The following is an 18,357-nucleotide window of genomic DNA, read 5'->3' as shown; positions in this document are numbered from 1 at the left end:
GTGCAAGGGCTTTCTCCAGTTGCAGCGAGCGGGGGCCACTCTTCATTGCGGTGCGTGGGCCTCTCACTGTCGTGGCCTCTCCCGTTGCGGAGCACAGGCTCCAGATGCGCAGGCTCAGTAGTTGTGGCTCACGGGCCTAGCCGCTCCGCGGCATGTGGGATCTTCCCAGACCAGGGCACGAACCCGTGTCCCCTGCATTGGCAGGCGGATTCCTAACCACTGCGCCACCAGGGAAGCCCCATTAACTGATGATCTTAAATGATATAATCCCTTTGAGTCTCAGTTTCCACCTCAGTAAACAGTCATTAAATAGTTAACACTGAAAAGCTGCCATGCAAAATGCACAAGTAATTATAATATCCGGTGCAATTAAGCATTCACACATAATATATAGATGCTGAAAAACAGGGCATGGATTAATCCCCACTAATCACCAGTATATCTCCTGTCTAATCAGTGGGCAGTTTTCAGACCACAAAAGGAAAAGTCCCCAGAATCCACAACAAAGAGATAACTTTAGGGTGAAAGACTGATATAAGGTCCTTCAATTACTACTGAATTTAAATTAAACCAATGCTTCTAATGTATATATTTTCAACATTTCTAAGGGTGATAGAAGGACTTACATAGAAAACCTCTTTGTAATTCCTACTCTCAAGAGGCAGGTTAAGGAGAGAACACCAAGAAAGTAAAAATGAATATGTATAAAGAGCTGAACCTTTAATTTCCTGAGTATACACAATTGTGAAGCCAAAGAATTTAGAAAACAAATTCATGCATGAAAGAGAAGAAAAATCAAAAACCTGAAAACCCTTTTTACAAGTCTAATTCACTGTTATAATATTTAGAACACCAGGACCTTTGGATAAAATGCAGTCCTCCTAATTCTCTGGCCTTTTAATTCTATGGATTTCATTAATTACAATGTCATTAATGAATCCAATCTAGCATTTTATGCTGATTTTGTAATTGAGGACCATTTTTTGCATGAATAGTAGCAATTTAGCAACCCCTCTCTTGCAAAGACTCAAGGATAAATTCCAGTCAAACTCGTCTATATATATGACACCACTTTCACAGAAACAAAATAAGTTGGATATTTTATTAAACTGATCGATTAAAAAATAAAAATAAAAGATGACTCAATTTACTCATACCCTGAGTTCAAAGTGTTTGTCTTTACAACAAAATTAAGACCATATTAAAAATAATTTTCCCACACAAAAACTTGCACATAAATGTTTATAGCAGCTTTATTCGTAATTGCCAAAATTTAGAAGCAACCAAGATATCCTGCAAAAGATGAATGTATAAACAAACTGTGGTACATCTGTACAATGGAATATAATTGAGCAATAAAAAGAAATGAGCTATCAACTCCACAAAAAGACATGGAGGAGCCTTAAATGATAGTTCTAAATGAAAGAAAAGGCTACAGTCTGAAAAGGCTACAGTATGATTCCAACTATATGACATCTGGAAAAGGCAAAACTGTAGAAAGAGTAAAAAGATCAGCGGTTGCTGGGGTTCATGAAGGAAGGAGGGAGGGATAAATAGGTGAAACACAGGGGGCTGGTGGGGGCAGTGAAACTATTCAGTATGATGTTGTGTTGATGGATACATGGCATTAAGCATTTGTCAGAATCCACAGAATGTACAATACAAAGAGTAAAACCCTAATAAAAACTATGGACTTTAGTTAATAATGATGTCTCAGTACTGGCATATCAATTGTAACAAATGTACCAACCAATGCAAGGTGTTAATAATAGGGAAAGGGGGAAATATATGGGAACTCTCTATAATTTCTGCTCAGTTTTTCTGTAAACTTAAAACTGCTCTAAAAAGTAAAGTTTACTAATAAAAAAAAAAAAACAACACTTTTCTATATTTTTATCTGACAGTACAGTAGCCTTAACAAAATGGCTACAACAAAGTTACTATCTTCTGGTGTGTTTTTGCCAGCGACAGGACAATTATTTTAAAAGTTAATTTTTTTAATTTAACAATTAAATTATACGTATTTAAACTCTTCCACTTTTTAACTATGTTGAAGGTAAAACTTTTGAATTGTTATAATATTATAAGATGAACACAGAAAAATTTAAAAATGTAATTTGAAATGCTTCTCATACCTGAGGAATTATTCATACCAAAGGACAAATAAACTAATAATTTAACTACCACTCTACAATTTCCCCAAATATACTGTGATTATACAAACTGATATTATGAGGGAGGGAAAATTGGTTCCATGCTCAAATGAGTTTGGGATGTGCTGGGTTAAAAAAAAGTTAAAGTTACTTCTTTGCTGCAGGACTACTGAGATACTTTGGAATGCTAGTACTTACTGGGTATTTCCAGAAGAGGAATACAATACATAGTAATTACCAGAAAATATGACCATGATACTTCTTCTACATAGTCATCTACATAGAGTAGTATTCTGCAGAACATACTTGGGGAAGCAATGACAAAGAAGAATACCAAATGCAGATACAAGGAAAATCTCAGTTTCACAAAGAACTAAGTACAGAGCATATAAGTAATTTTGTTTAAAAGGTATATTTCAGCTTGATCTAAGAGCAAGAAAAGCCCCCAAATGAAGGTTTCATCCAATCAGCAAACGTTTGATGAATGTATGCTATGTGTACATCATGACAGTATAAAGGCCAGGATACACATAAGAAACTGCAAACAGGTCATCCTGGCTAAAGTATCATACACAGTTAAGGACAAGAGTAGATCAAAATACTTGACTAAATAGGAAAGGGTTTAAAATATAGGACAGTTTCGACTCTGTAGCAGTTGCTAAGTTTTTTGGGTTTTTTTTGAGTAGGGAGGTAACAGAATTGTGGCATTGTGAAATTAACACAGTAGCAATAAATAGGATAGGCTCCATCAAAACTGTTGAAATCATTAAGAAAAAAGGAGGGAAGAGATGTGAGAGACACCTCAGAGGAAGTAATGAAGGCAACAGACTACCATTCAAAAAAAGACAAGATTCATCAATAATATGTCTAAAGATTATCCGAGTGTACCTTAATTTTCATAGATTCTTGAGTTCTCAAAATCACTTGTATGTTAACAAATTATTGAAAGGGATTTCAGTTTAAACTAATACTTTCACAGCATCTGTGAATATATCACTTAATTTATCAGTACTCAGACTTAGATATTTAAAGTGAAAGTTGGTGTATAAAAACAAACTCACTCAAACTTTGTAGCAGTGTAAGAAACGTAAAACTTTGTATTACCTTTCTGACTGGCTTTAACGATCACTTCTATGTGCTTCATTGCTGCTTTTAATAGTTTCTTGGTGATAATAGATGGAATATCCACCTAGAAAAATTCAACATTAAAATAAAACTTTTAAAATAATTATCACTAAGTTACAATGGCAGGAACAATGTATTTAAGGTATTGGAACATATGATCTTAAAAATCAGTGGTATTATTGGGAATCTTTCAAAAATATAATTTAAAAGCACTTTACATTCTTGGATCATACTAACTGTAAATTTAGACAGTTTTACTACAACAGTAATGAAAATACACCTTCATATGCATACCCTATATACTAAATTTTTCTCACAAAATAGTATCTTTATTCTTGACTTATTTCTTTAATGTGTTCATTCTAAATGCATTCAAGAAAAAAAATCTCAAGTAACTTTATCGTCCCTTTGAGGTTATAAACTTGTGTTTACTAAGGTCACTTGAAAATAAACTTTTCATTCAGCTTACAAGGTAAATCCTGGTTTCAAGATATATGGAAGCATTCTATTTTTGAATAATATTAAGTTTCATCATTCCCCACAGGCATTGTTCAACTTAAAGGTTGGAAACTGTAGTGACTAGGGTAGGTTAGTAAGAGAGGACTGGGGGCTTACAAGTACACACATAAAAGAGACATAAAATAAAATAACTTAAAAAAAAGCCCTGCAAATTAAGTAAATCACCAAAAAGCATGTTTACTGGAGTTCAACAGGCTTATCTTCCATCACAAAGCTCAACACATCATATTCTCCCTTTATCAAAGGCATGAGAAAATTGCATCACAATAGTGTTGTTTTGTGTTAACTTTTCAGTTCTTTTTAAATTCCTCATTAAGAAAGAGGAAAAACATCACAGGCTGATAAATCTAGTAAGTGTAATGGATCATAAACCCCCAAATTTTAGTGATTTACTAGTAAAACCCAGAGCAGATTACAGATATCTTTTGGCTGTATAAGATCAAACATGTTCAATAAGAGGGGATGTTTTTGCTAGCAGCACACCTTTTTGCACAATAACATTACTCTGCATTTATCCCTGCTCTCTTGGTACTCAGTGATTATAAATTCGTCTCATATACATTTATCAAATAAACAAGATGTTTTCATTTTTAAATATTTTATGGAATTTTGTCTTCTGAGAATACGCATGAAAATTTTCCCTTGTAAGTTCCATTTTAGAGACTTCAGGTCAAAATCAAAACGATAAAATAGTGAGTTTGTCACTAAACTTTGATTAAAAAAAGAAAAAAAACCAAAACACTGTGGACCTTAAATGATTGTTTTCATTATCCCCAAACTCCCAATTTACATTAGTCAGGCCATGTTATCAAGGATATAACATTGTACTAGGAATGACATGACCCAGGCCTAATCTTTTGCCCATCAACTACCTCTGACACTCTGACAAAGAATATTACTAACTTTCTATAAAATGGGTATGAAAATAACCCACTTATCTCCCAGGACAGTATACAGATAATATGAAATGTACCATAACAATCCAGAAAGTGGAAAAAAATATTTGAAAATCATATATCTGATGAAGGAAGTATACCCAGAATAGATAATAAACTCTTACATCTCAATAATTAAAAGACAAATAACTCAGTTTAAAAAAATGGGTAAAGAATTTGAATACACATTTCTTCCCCAAAAAAGATACACAAATGGCAAATAAGCATCTGAAAGGATGCTCGACAACATTAGTCATAGGGAAAGGCAAATCAAAGCCACAGTGAGATACCACTTCACACCCACTAGCATGGTTAGAATCAAAAAGTGAGATAATAACTAGTTCTGGCAAGGATGTGGAGAAATCAGAACCCTCATACACTGCTGGTGGGAAGACAAAATGGTACAGCCACTTAGGAAAACAGTCTGACAGTTCCTCAAAAGTTAAACACAGAGTTACCACTTGACCCAGCAATTACACTCCTAGGTAAACCCAAAAGAAATGAAAGCAAATATTCCACCCCCTCCTCCCACAAAAAACCTGTACACAAACACTATGGCAGCATTATTCATAATAGCCAACTGATGGATGGATGGATGGATGAACAAAATGTGGCATAGCCATACAACAGAATATTACTCAGACATAAAAAAGAATAAGTACTGATACAGCTACAACATGACAACATGAATAAACCTTGAAAATATTATGCTAAGTGAAAACAACCAATCACAAACATTATGCTACATGAAAGCAAGCAATCACAAAAACTACAGAAAGGATTTTATAGTTAGCATGTATTATATTCAATCAACCAACAATCCTACCACTGGACATCAGTTTTCCTTTTCAAACTTCCTTATTATAAACTATACTGCAATGAATCTTTGAACATACATTTTTACAAACTACTGTGATTATTTCTTTAAAACATACTAAGAAAAAAAATGGAATTAAATTTGGGAGCATAGACATTTTTAAGTCTTTTAATAAAGATTACCAAACTGCCTTCCAGGGTAAGAGTTACATGAATCTGAATTTGTACTTGCTTTGCCTGTTTCCCCACAATCACCACTGCTAGATATTATCATTCTTTTTCACCTTTCCCAACCTGATAGGCAAGAGAATAGTATCTCATCAAAAGACTACATTTCATGTGAGACAACATATTTTCAAATATTCACTGGCCATTTTATATTTTTCTTTTGTGAACTACTTATTCATAATTTTTGCATATCTTTGCCACAGTACTTGACTGTATTGTTCACTTCTCAAATAGGTATAGAAACATTTAACAAGATTTATCTTTATTTACTAATGGCAGATACGATATGCCAATTTATTGTCAATATGTTCAACTCTATCGAACTGACAAGGCAGTAGACAAGTATTTATGTCTACAGCCAACACAATGTTAAGTATATACAGACAGAATCTCAAACATAAACAAACTATGGCTTCAAATTTTTTAAAAAGTAGATCATAATCATTACCCTGTATTCAGTAAATTCATCTGACTGGAACATGAATTTTTTTTTTCTCTAATTGTCTTTTTATTTCTAATCGCCACAAACCAAGATATCCAAACATTAAAATAAAGAAAGCAAAACTGATCAATTAATCAAAAGTAATCCATTTATCTTTTAATCTAAAAAATTAAAAGTGAGGAACAGAACAAATACATACAGTATAGAAATTCCCAAATTTCTCATTATAAATATATACCTTGTGAATCCTTCGAATTAAGACAGATGCAAAAAACCGTAATATAATTCTCAGTTCATCAACAAAGGACTCATCATCTGTTACATCCCTTCAATTGAGGAGAAAAGCAAGCATTTAGAAGTTCAAAGAAATACACAGCTTCCCCTTCCAGAAAACAAGAAAAGTCTAGAACTGACTTTTTTCCATTTACTTACGCTACTTTTTTTAACAAATAATGCATTACAGTATAGAACAAAAGAAATGTACAAAGAATAGAAATCTCCCATAATTCTAGTACCAAGACATAATTACTGTTAACTAGATTATAGTATATATTTCCCTGCAGACAGTCACGTGTACGTGGTCATATTTTTAAGATTTTTAAGATCATTTTCTAAACATCATCAAAGAAATATCTAAGAAATAAAACAAAGAATAATTTTGAGAAGCAACAGAATTACATACTAAATTTTAAATTAGTTTAAATATTTCTAGATTAATAATATAAACTAATTCTAAAAGTAAGGAAAAAAAGTGTGTGTTCTATTTGAAAAAGAAAATAAACTGAAACTCAACTGTTTTTAAACAGAAATTTTGAGTTTTCCTGTAGCCCTGAGGTCCCTAGAAGAATAAGGATACTTCCCTAGTCAAAGGCAAGAAAGAAAGGTACATATAATGGTGATATTCTGAACTTGAAGATGATGCTACCTGTTAAGTCCCTTGGTAGAATAAGGAAGATAATTGTATCAATCATGCTTCCCACTATTAACTCCAAGGAAGCGGATATCACAGCATCAAAGGAGAAAATACAGACTTTAACATTTACAAATACAGCCAGATTTTATGTCTGAAGAGTCATAATGTGGGCGTAGGGGTGGGGCGGGGTCGCGGTGGGGAAGTTTTACAACAGGATTCATTTTACAAAAGGCCTCACCATCAACTTTACTTAAGTGGCAAATGCCCCATATTTAAGACAGACTCCAATGTAAAAAATTAATTTATATAATAAGCTTTTCAGGAAAATATGCCATATAAACTGAATATTAAATTTGTTTTAATACACTATAGATCAACTCAACTACTAGCATTTTTTTTTTTTCCGGCCATGCCACGTGGCTTGTGGGATCTTAGTTCCCTGATCAGGAATCGAACCTAGGCCCACAGCAGTGAAAGCGCTGAGTCCTAACCACTGGACCACCAGGGAAGTCCCCTACTAGCATTTTTAAATTAGGAAATTCAAAATATACTGAATCTATATAAAATTTGGGTAGTTATCATTAAATATTACATCTGTAAGTCATACAGGTTTAAGTGTTCAAATATATAACTAAACACATGATGCTTATGTAAGGGAACATCTGTTTTATTAAATGATATAACTTGGGATTTCTGATTGTCAAACTAGACTTTTTTTTTCAGATCCATATCCTGCTAAGCATAGGGCACTTGTACATCCACATCAGACACCAAACACAAAGTTACTTTGGAAAAAACATATTAATTTTCCAGGAAAAGTCTATTGAAATTAACTTTCAATTTAATGAAATATCTGAATATAAATTTTTCCTGTAAATGTACAACTATTTCAAATGTAAAAAGTGCATACAAAATAGTAAATCACTCCTACAATTAGGAGTCATGAGAAATTCTACAAGTTACTTGAGGACACGGGGAGGGGGAAGGGTAAGCTGGGACGAAGTGAGAGAGTAGCATTGACATATATATACTACCAAATGTAAAACAGATAGCTAGTGGGAAGCAGCTGCATAGCACAGGGAGATCAGCTCAGTGCTTTGTGACCACCTAGAGGGGTGGGATAGGGAGGGTGGGAGGGAGACGCAAGAGGGAGGAGATATGGGGATATATGTACACGTATAGCTGATTCACTTTGTTATACAGCAGAAACTAACACAACATTGTAAAGCAATTATACTCCAATAAAGATGATAAAAAAAAAAAATTCTACAAGTTACTTTTCTTTCAAAAAGTAGCCTAGGTTCCTCTTTGCCATCACTAAACTGTTAATTGATGACCTAATCAATGGTTCTTAACTGGGACCACTGTGCCTCCCAGGTAAATGTGGCAATCTCTGAAGACATTTTTGGTGGTCACAACTAGGGGGAAGAAGGGGTACCACCAGCATTCGCTAGGAAAAAGCCAAGGGTGCGGCTAAATACCCTATAATGCACAGTACAGGTCCCCACAGCAAAGATTTACGTGGTCTAAAATGTCAATAGTGCCAAAACTGAGAAGTCCTGGCCTATACTGAAAGCATATCATTAGCACACTTAACTTAATGGTATTCACTATACTATAGAAAAAAGGTCTTATAGAAAGAACTTACCTGTACCAGGGGTAAATGAAGTTTTCCAACACTAATTCAAGAACCTGCATAAAAATTATTTTTCCAAGAAAAATCAAGTTAGTTAACTCATTCTAGGAAAATAAACTCTACTACTAAGAAATATATAATAAAAACTAAGTTTAGTATCCCATATATTGACATCTAATATCACACTTTCACATGACAAAATGTATATGTCAACTTTACATGGTTGTGATGATGAAAGAAAACATATGAAAAAATACTTTGAAAACCATAAAAAAGAAAAATTACTATTAGAATGACACACATTTTTAAATATTCTTATAATTAAAAAATTTTTTTAAAAATCTAAATTGTTCTGACTCTGAAGCTTCACTGAACCAAAAAAGTTCTATGGAAATAAGGAAAATAATAGGCTAGTCTTTTGCATTGCTAACCCTCTCTGTAAGTCAGCATTCCCAGAATAAAATGAAGAAACAAATATATAAGACTTATGCAAAGGGTTACAATTAGGTGTCAGTGACTATCTTTGAAGCGAGGATAGTGACTAGAAGGGAGCATGAGGGGCACTTCTGGGTGCTAATAATGTTTTTGTTTCTTGATCTGGGGGTTGATTATATGAATATGCTCACTTTGTGAAAATTTTAGCTGTACACTGAAAATCAAGTTATATGTGAAAAAGTAACAAAACAAAACAAAAGAAATCCTGGGTGTTAAACATTCTGTTCCTTGAGCCTGGGTGGAGCAGTAAAGTTTAATTTTTAAAAGGACTTGTAGCAGTGGGCATTAACTTTAAAAAACACTAGGGAGGGAATGAAACAATATATCTAATCTGACTATATACCTTCTCTGCAGCAGTAATGAAGACTGTGGACTCTAAATACTAAGGCAACAAGATTTGGATTTTTTACTAAAAAAGGAAGCATTAGTGCTATCACCTGCAAAAATAAGACATATATAGACAGTGTTAGGACACAGAGAGGAGACTAGAAAATTTACCATTAAACATTTCATCTTATTAATATATTATTCCCCCAACTTCAATCAGAAGCCCTACTAAGTTTACATCCTAAGTAGCTCTTTTCTACAGCTCCACTGTTCAGGTCCTCATCTTCTCATCCCTATATATAGCAACAGCCTCTAAACTAGTCTCCCTCCTTCCATAAAGCTCCCCTCCACCCTCCATAAAGCTGCCAAAGTGATCTAAAACATGCATTTGACCACATCACTCCCCTGAATGAAACCCTCAATATATCAAACCACAACATATCAAAGTATGGAGCTGCACTGATTGTGAAGGGGCGAGAGAAAGCTGCTTGCCAGCCCCTGTGACCGTCTACTTCCTTTTCACCTCCCACTGCATCCTGTGAGTCACATCTGAAAACTCTAGTTACGCAATTTGAAAATCACTGACTTCCGATCAATTAAACTTCAGCGTGGCCTTTTAAGTCTTCTGATGATCTGATTTCTAAAGGGCCATATAAAAATCAGTTAAGAACTAAGGCAGTCCTGGGTTTTAGACTGAGTTCTGCTACCAACCAAGTATGATACCTGAGAAAATTATTAAAACTCTCTAAACCCTTCCTTTGGTAAAACCATCAAATCAATAATAGCACCCTACTTCATAGGTTGTATGATTACATGAATAATGCAAGTACAGTGATTAGTACAATATCTACTATACAGTAAGTGATCGATAAATACTTGCTAATAGAGTCTGGTCTCTTCGTTGCCCACATCCTCCTTCGCATTTCACCCTCCAGTTTGCTGAACACTCCACCTTGTTTCAAAGCCTCTCTTTCCTTCCAAAAGCTATTCCCACACTCTGAAATACCCTTTCCCACACTATCAGGCTGATAAACTTCTAGTTATATTTCCTGACTGCTCCTCTCAACAGTTATGCACTTCTTCCTCTGTGCTAATGATACACCTTGCACATTTCTTCCACTATAGCCTGCATTACATTATATTGTATATGTCTGTTTAAATGGCTATCTCCCTCCTAGACTAAAGTTCCCAGAAGAAAGGAACCATATTTGATTTCTCTTTTTACGCCTAGGGCCTAGTCCAGTTCCTGCCTACAGCAAGATCTCAGAAAATGTTTTTAAATATTGGAGCTAGTATTTATTGAACACCAACATGTGCCAGGCACTAGGCTAAGAGCTTTACATCAGTTTTTTCAATTTTTAAAAAGAAACGAAGTGTCAAACTACAAATAGTACTCTTCCTATAAGTCTTGTCTTCAACAGACCTCAAATCAGCACTCTCCAATAGAAATATAATGTGAGCCACATACATTATTTCAAATTTTCTAGTAGCTATGTTTTTTAAAAAGTAAAAAGAAACAGGTGAAGTTAATTTTATGATATATCTTATTTAACCCAATATACCCAAAATATTATCATATATGTAATCAACGTAAAATATATAATAGGATATTTTACATTTCTTTTTCCTTACTAAGTCCTCAAAATCCAGTACATATTTTACATATACAGCACATCTCAATCTGGACTAACACATTTCAAGTGTTTATCAATAGCCGCATGTGGCTAGTGGCTACTATACTGGACAGCACAGTCTTAAATCAGGGAATCTGAAGAATGAAAAAGAGCTTACAGAAGAAATGAAAAAGAAAAATGCCAACAGTTTAGTATTTATGCAGCATACTTTTAGCCAAAGAAAGATACAAACTGGGAAAAAGGACAATTAAGGCAGGATTCAGATGCCTAATGCTATTCTTCAACTAATTAGCATTCAGTTTAATTCAATACATATCTATCAGGTACCAACAATATATCTGGCACCTGCACTTGGTGCTGGGAACAAATGAGACCCATTCCCTGACTTCAAGGACTTGACTGCTTTCTCAGATGGAGAGACCAAGTCTCTCAAAGAAATAAATAAAACATGATATGTTACCAAAAAGGTACATATAAAATGTGACTGGAACAAAGATAAGAGAACACGCTTTCTACTCCTACACTATGGAGAAACAGTGAAACGTATCTGACTCTCTGCTCAAGTTAGTGTCAAAAATGGGGTCACAATTCAGTAAGATATACATTGGCTCCTTGTAGCTCAGGTCTCCTCTGGAATTACAAAATGGTTATTTCTACTGTTCTATAATAAAAATGACTATTTTTATAAGAGGTAAACAATAACTAGGTAAAAGACTACTTTTTTTGGCTAAAATGTCCATTTCAATTAGACATGGGATCCAAAAACATTTCTAGTTTACCATTCAAGTTGTATAACAATCAACTACCAGCCAAGAATTGATTAGGCAGCATATATTAAAATGCTCCGGGCTTCCCTGGTGGAGCAGTGGTTGGGAGTCCGCCTGCCAATGCAGGGGACACAGGTTCGAGCCCTGGTCTGGGAAGATCCCACATGCCGCGGAGTGGCTAGGCCCGTGAGCCACAACTACTGAGCCTGCGTGTCTGGAGCCTGTGCTCCGCAACAAGAGAGGTTGCGATAGTGAAAGGCCCGCGCACCGCGATGAAGAGTGGCCCCCGCTTGCCACAACTAGAGAAAGCCCTCGCACAGAAACGAAGACCCAACACAGCCAAAATAAATAAATAAATAAATAAATAAATTTATTTAAAAAAAAAATGCTCCATGATTAAGTTTTCCATAGGTATTTAATACTTTCTGCTTGGGTATACATAGCAATTTTATTTAAATCAGTTACCTCTGAGAGAGATGCATCAACCTTGGAAGAAATTTTCAGGTCTAGCCATGGCTGGTAGTTCTCAAGCAGCAAGGCAGGTCTAAAGAAAATCATACAGTTAAACTGCTTGAAATCCGAAAGGTAACTGGAAGGATCAACAAATTAAAAGTGTTTAACGTACCTATGTCGTTTACATTTCACTTTACCACAAACAGCACAGCTACGACCTTGAGGAAATAATTCCTGAAGTCCTAACTGCTAAAAAAGGGAAATGGGGAGATTTGTCTTTACTTTACGTATCATATTTACTGAAGAGAATCAACTTTCCAAAAGTTTGTTAATCAATGTATGAATTCAAAGGACATGATTTTTTTTTTAACTAGTATCTGCTTTAACACGGAAACCATTCTTTGTAATAAATAATACTTGCTATACCAAACTGCCAATAGGAAAAAAATACCTAATGAAATGCTTTACAATAACTAAGCCAAATTTTCAAGCTTAAAATTAAAGTCAATTGTTATGCTCACTTACTAAAAATAAAAAAAATAAAATAAATCTATATTTGAAAATGATACTCTACTGCAAAGGTATAAGAAAAAACTATTTTCTACTTCTCCAAAACCTTGAATTCAATGAGGGAGAAGACGCGTGAAAACTAGTAAGGTTCCTGACCAAATACGGGGTATCACTTTCAGCTGTGTTTCCTCTGAGTAGAAATATCAACCAACCTGAGATGAGGGACTACATCAACTTGGAGAATTTTCAAGGAAGACTTCAAGATATCCCACTCAATCCTGATCTACACAGTAGGGACTTTGCCTACCAGACACAGACTCAATACACTACCACTTTTATCAAAGTTCAGAAAAACTAATTATTTTCGTTAAAGAAATATTACTGGTTTGTTTCTATGGAGCAAATAAACATTTAGGGAACAATTAGTTCCCTGTTTGTGTCTGTGCCTCAGAATCACCTGGAAGGCTTTTAACAGGTCCTAATTACAAGGCCCTAACCCAGAACTATTCAATCAAAATCTAGTGGTAGGGCCCAGGAGTCTGTACTTTTTAAAAGATTCCTCAGGTGATTCTACTGTACAACCAACTTTGGAAACCTCTGTTTTAATTCACTGTCCTCATAGTTAATATGCAGTCAAAGGACACTCTAAAATAGTGGAGCCCAATTTTCTGAGAGTTTTTTATTTTCTTTCTATAGCTCCTCCTGGGAGACCTATATACTTTAAAAATAAACATATATGCAAATTTCACTTTAAAAATGTTCTGATGTCTTCCATTATTAAATAATAGCAGATGTATTTTTTAAAAATCACTGCTTTAACATGCTTTCATGAACAATATCGAATAGCACAGGGTCATACATACTCTTTTAAAAGTAAGAACACATATATTTTACCTTGGGTTTGTATTTTATCGTGAAGAATATATTTGGTAAGAGAGAATCAGGTCCTAATGAGCAGTAGAATGTGACAACTCCAGCAACAAACGACCAGAAGATCATTAAAACATGAAGATACCTTAGAAATAAAGGAAGGTAATTATTAGAACCAAAAAAAAGCATATAACACTAATTTGTCCCTTCATTGATTTCACAAGTTTTTAATTAAGCACCTACTGTACCAGGCTGAAGCAACTTCTCCAGTCATGATTTTCTGTAATGTATCTACTAACTATAAGAATCACAGAATGTATGCTATCAACTGTATATTTCATTAAAAGTATAAAGAAGTATAAATTCTCAATATTTCATAATTTGGTACCTAGGTTGTCATATTTAGCCAATACCACATTTTTCCAGAATATCTTCTAATGACAGTGTAGTATTCAAACCCCACCAAAATTCTGATTATTTTTCATTAAATCAATTTTACTGAGTGCCCATTTTGTGCTACATAGTACTAGGCTCTAGGGATACAGTAAGGAACAGCACTGCCATGGTCTCTATTTGCATGGAAAACACTATCTGGTAGGTATAACAGGTAAGTAAGTAAATACAATACAGCGTGATGATGTGTTCTATATTATGACAGAGAAAGTATGCATGATACGAGAACTCCTAGGGCAAAATACACAACCCAAACTTGAAAAGACAGAAAAACTTTTTTCAGAGAAAGCTGTGTCTGTGGAAAACCTTAAAGAGTAGGAGAAAACCAACAGAAGAGGACAGGGTAGAGGAAGGAGGGACTGGGGAAGAGGCAGGGGAATTCAAACTGGAGAGAACTACGTGGGCTAAGATCTGAGCACAGTTCCAAGGAAGAAGTGGCCTTGAGATGAATCTAGAAAAGCCAAGCCAAAGCCACATGACACAGTGTCATAGAGTAAGCCATGTTAAGGTGTCCCGATACGGCCAGTCCTCACAGCGCACAGCTCTGACGTGCATACATTTCAGTTGCCAAGACTTTGTGAGACACCAGCCCCCCAACATCACAGTTCAAATTCTAATTACCCCATCACGGCTGTTAGCTGTGCAAACCGTACAGTACAAACTTTGGTGCTAGCTCTTCAGGCCACAAATCACTACCTAGTGAGAAGAGAATGAAGCCAGTCCACAGAGAGAAGCAGGAAAATCCGGGAGGTGCAGAAAGTATTGGCAGTATTCCAAACCCTGGTTCTATGTGTCTCTGAGGCCCAGCTACACTCCAGTTCTTTCTGCACTTTACATAATCTTCCCATGATTCCCCTCTTTGCCAAACCTAGTGTGAGCTGAGTTTCTTTCACCTACTATCAAGAGTCCTGAGTAATGCCCAGGAGACAATGAAGAGTTTTAAGAAGATTTTAAGAATTTTTAAGAGTTTTAAGAAAAAGAGTAGTATCACCAGATGATCAGTAGACACTCAGGCGGCAATATGGAGAATGGCCTAAACTGGAAGCATGCAGGCTAATTAGAAAGCTGCTGCAGTAATTAATCTAGGAGAGTCTACAGATGGCCTGTACTAGGGAAGAGACTTAGAAATAAAAAGAAGCTGACTGTTTTGAGACATCTAGGAGGAAGAATTAAGGGGACTAAGTAGTTGATTAGATGCAAGGAGAAGGGAGAGATTAAAAATCAGTTCCTTTTGGACATGTTGAGTTTCAGATATCTCAAGACATGTCAAGCAGAAATGTTCCATAACCAGCCAAATATTGGGTAGTTTAGATCTCTGCAGAGAATATGGGCCAAGGATAAAGGTTTGGAAATTACCAGCATAAAGATCACTGAAGTCATGGGAACGAATGACATGACCAGGGAAAAGCTGCAGAATGAAAAAAGAAGAGAACATAATACATTTTAGAAATAAGCAGAACAAGAGGAATCCGTAAAGGAATCTAGTAATTAGAAGAGTTGAGAAGACAACCGGGGGTCAAGTCAAAACGGCTGTCAATATAAAAAAAGAAAGAAAACATTTGAACAGGGATGAAGTAGTTAACATGATCAAATAGTTGTAAAATAAAGTGAGACAGATTGAGAAGTGTCCATCAGTTTTAGCAATAAGAGAGCCACTGATGAAGTAGGCAAAAGCAATTTTAGTAGAATGGTAAAGGACTGCAGTGGATTGAAGAGAGGTGGGGAAGTGGAACTGGTACATGTGGATAATTCTCTTTTTAAAGGAAAGAAGAGCTAAGGTGTTAGCTGGAGAGGGACAATGAGGAAAGGTGTTTAGAAAAACCTGATCATATTTAAATGTTAATAGGAGAGAAGGAGAAAAGAGAGAAAAAGGTAGGAGAGAAAAGATAACTTGAGAGAATTATTTTCTCCTAGAGAAGATAGGAGTAGTTGGGATTCAGAGCCAAAATAGAAGAAATAGTTTTAACAGGAAGAGATATCTCCTCCCCAATACCAGAGAGAAAGAATAGATTGATGAGAATGGAGTCAAACCTGTAGATTTCGAAACAGGAATTTATGATGGCCTTTAGGTGAAACAGGAGATGTTGAGAGTAAAGGGCGAAGGTGGCATGAACGGAAGTTCTAGAAGACTGGGGAAGTTCTGAAACAGCTGCTGGGAAGAAGTAAAGAGAAGGGTATCCTGGGGAACTGCTGAGCAGTACTGAGGCTGAAGAGTTAAATTTACAGGTGTGGGATCTTCTCTAGCAACATTCAGTAACCAGGATATAAACACTAAAAAAAGCAAGCAGCATCACTGATCCAAGATTTGGAGTTTGTCAGGTGAGTGGAATGTAAGGAAAGAGAGTCAAAGATACTGGCAATAGAGTGGTTGAAGTGATGGACAATGGAATCTAAGCTAGACTGACTCTAAACTACATAGGAAAGTAAGTGACAACAGAAGAGGGACAATGGATAGGAAGAAGGCAGAGGAATCGGGAGGCTGAGAAAAGCAGGCTTTTCGGAATGAGAGAAGTAGGCACTGGTCAGCAAGTGGGAGGTTTGATTTTTAAGATTTCACAGGTAGAACACTCTCTGGTGATAACAAGGGCCACCATATGGTGGTCCAAGTGGGAGACTGTACAGGAGTCACCTTGAGATAGACTAGCATATTTGATGGGCTACTTGCACAAACACTGAAGTCACCTAGAATGATGGCAGAATTTAAAATGGAGAGAAAGTCTATAAACCAGAAGCTTATAGTACAAGTGACCTGGAGATCAGTGAGAAAACAGACAGATGGTATATGTTTCAAAGGAGTAAGAGACTTCTATTTCCTTGACAGAATAATTTGTACCAGACTTGCCTTCCTGACATAAACAACTATAAAACTGAACAAAACATGTGCAGCAACTGCTTTTAGGCACTGGATAACAGGCAATATACAGCAACAGAATCTTTAAGAGAAGGGAAGCACACAAGTGAGTTCCACGTTGATCCCAGTTCTTTGACTGGGGACAACTGCCCAAGTGCAGCATGGAATAGAAAAGGTTACAGAAGATACTGTGAAGATCTGGGATTTCAGAATTGGGGAATAAAGCATCAAGTAGTAAGAAGGTGAAGACAGATGATTAAAGATGCTTACGTATTATAGACAGTGACCAAGTAAGTGCAAAAGCTGTGAGACAAAGCCTGCACCACCCAACTAGATGAAACTGCCTGGTCTCCAGGCTTCCAGGGCAATTCTATACTTGAGAAACATCCACTACATACCAATTATTAAATGCTCTCACTCAGCACTTAAAACATAAACATGATTACTATTCACTCAAAAAACTGCTATGGCTTAATGCTGCCTGCAGGATGAAACACAAACCCCTTAAACCTTTACGGTCCCTTTCAAGCTGACCCCAACCCACCTTTCTACTCTTATTTCTTCTCATTCCTTTATACAAAGCTTCACTCCAACCAATACCATAATTGACATCAAGTTTTAAAGAAACATTAAGTCTGGAAACTAACTCAATACGTTATACAGGTATTCACAGAGGAAATTATGAAATTCATGTCCATAGCCACTTACTGAAAATCATTTTGAGCCGGACAGATATGACTCAGAATTCAGAAATTTTAGGATTCTTGAACAGTTTTATAGCATATATTTCATAAATAACATAACATAATATGTTAATGAAGTCTGATACAGTACTTCATAATCAGATATTAATATTTCTGCAGCAAAACATATAAACTAAGACAAAAATAACTGCTAACATTTAATAAGAGCACGTGCTGAGCACCATTCTAAGCACTTTCCATGTGTTAACCCACTTAACTCATCAAAGTAACTGTATAACGTAGGTACTAGTATTATGCCCATTTTACAGATTATGGGACTGGGACAGATAAAAATTAGATTACTTATCGAAAGTTATATAACTAGTTAACGGAATCAGAATAAAATTCTTACAATCAAGCTTCAGATTCAAAACTTTCAACCACATCAATAAATTGCCTCAATAATAAATGAAGGGGACCTCCCTGGTGGCGAAGTGGATAAGACTCCATGCTCCAAATGCAGGGGGCCCAGGCTCAATCCCTGGTC

General features: G+C 35.6%; 1 protein-coding gene across 5 annotated transcripts in view; it reads right to left on the bottom strand.

Annotated features, from left to right (window-relative positions):
* Window positions 1-18,357, bottom strand: part of SNX14 (sorting nexin 14) — a 65,428-nt gene that overhangs the window by 43,264 nt on the left and 3,807 nt on the right. For 3 of the 5 annotated variants that reach the window (XM_036871490.1, XM_036871493.1, XM_036871492.1), the window contains exons 2-7: window positions 13,848-13,968; window positions 12,616-12,692; window positions 12,456-12,534; window positions 8,780-8,823; window positions 6,457-6,544; window positions 3,258-3,342 (exon numbers count right to left, since the gene is read on the bottom strand). In XM_036871490.1, coding sequence (XP_036727385.1) covers window positions 3,258-3,342; window positions 6,457-6,544; window positions 8,780-8,823; window positions 12,456-12,534; window positions 12,616-12,692; window positions 13,848-13,968 — 494 coding nt within the window. The remainder of the gene's footprint in view (window positions 1-3,257; window positions 3,343-6,456; window positions 6,545-8,779; window positions 8,824-12,455; window positions 12,535-12,615; window positions 12,693-13,847; window positions 13,969-18,357) is intronic. The other 2 variants (XM_036871491.1, XM_036871495.1) reach the window with 1 other exon arrangement.

Source organism: Balaenoptera musculus, chromosome 12 (assembly GCF_009873245.2).
Source record: "Balaenoptera musculus isolate JJ_BM4_2016_0621 chromosome 12, mBalMus1.pri.v3, whole genome shotgun sequence".
NCBI classification, from domain to species: domain Eukaryota; kingdom Metazoa; phylum Chordata; class Mammalia; order Artiodactyla; family Balaenopteridae; genus Balaenoptera; species Balaenoptera musculus.
Note: the sequence above shows the minus strand (reverse complement) of the source record. Positions and strands in the feature narration are given on the sequence as shown.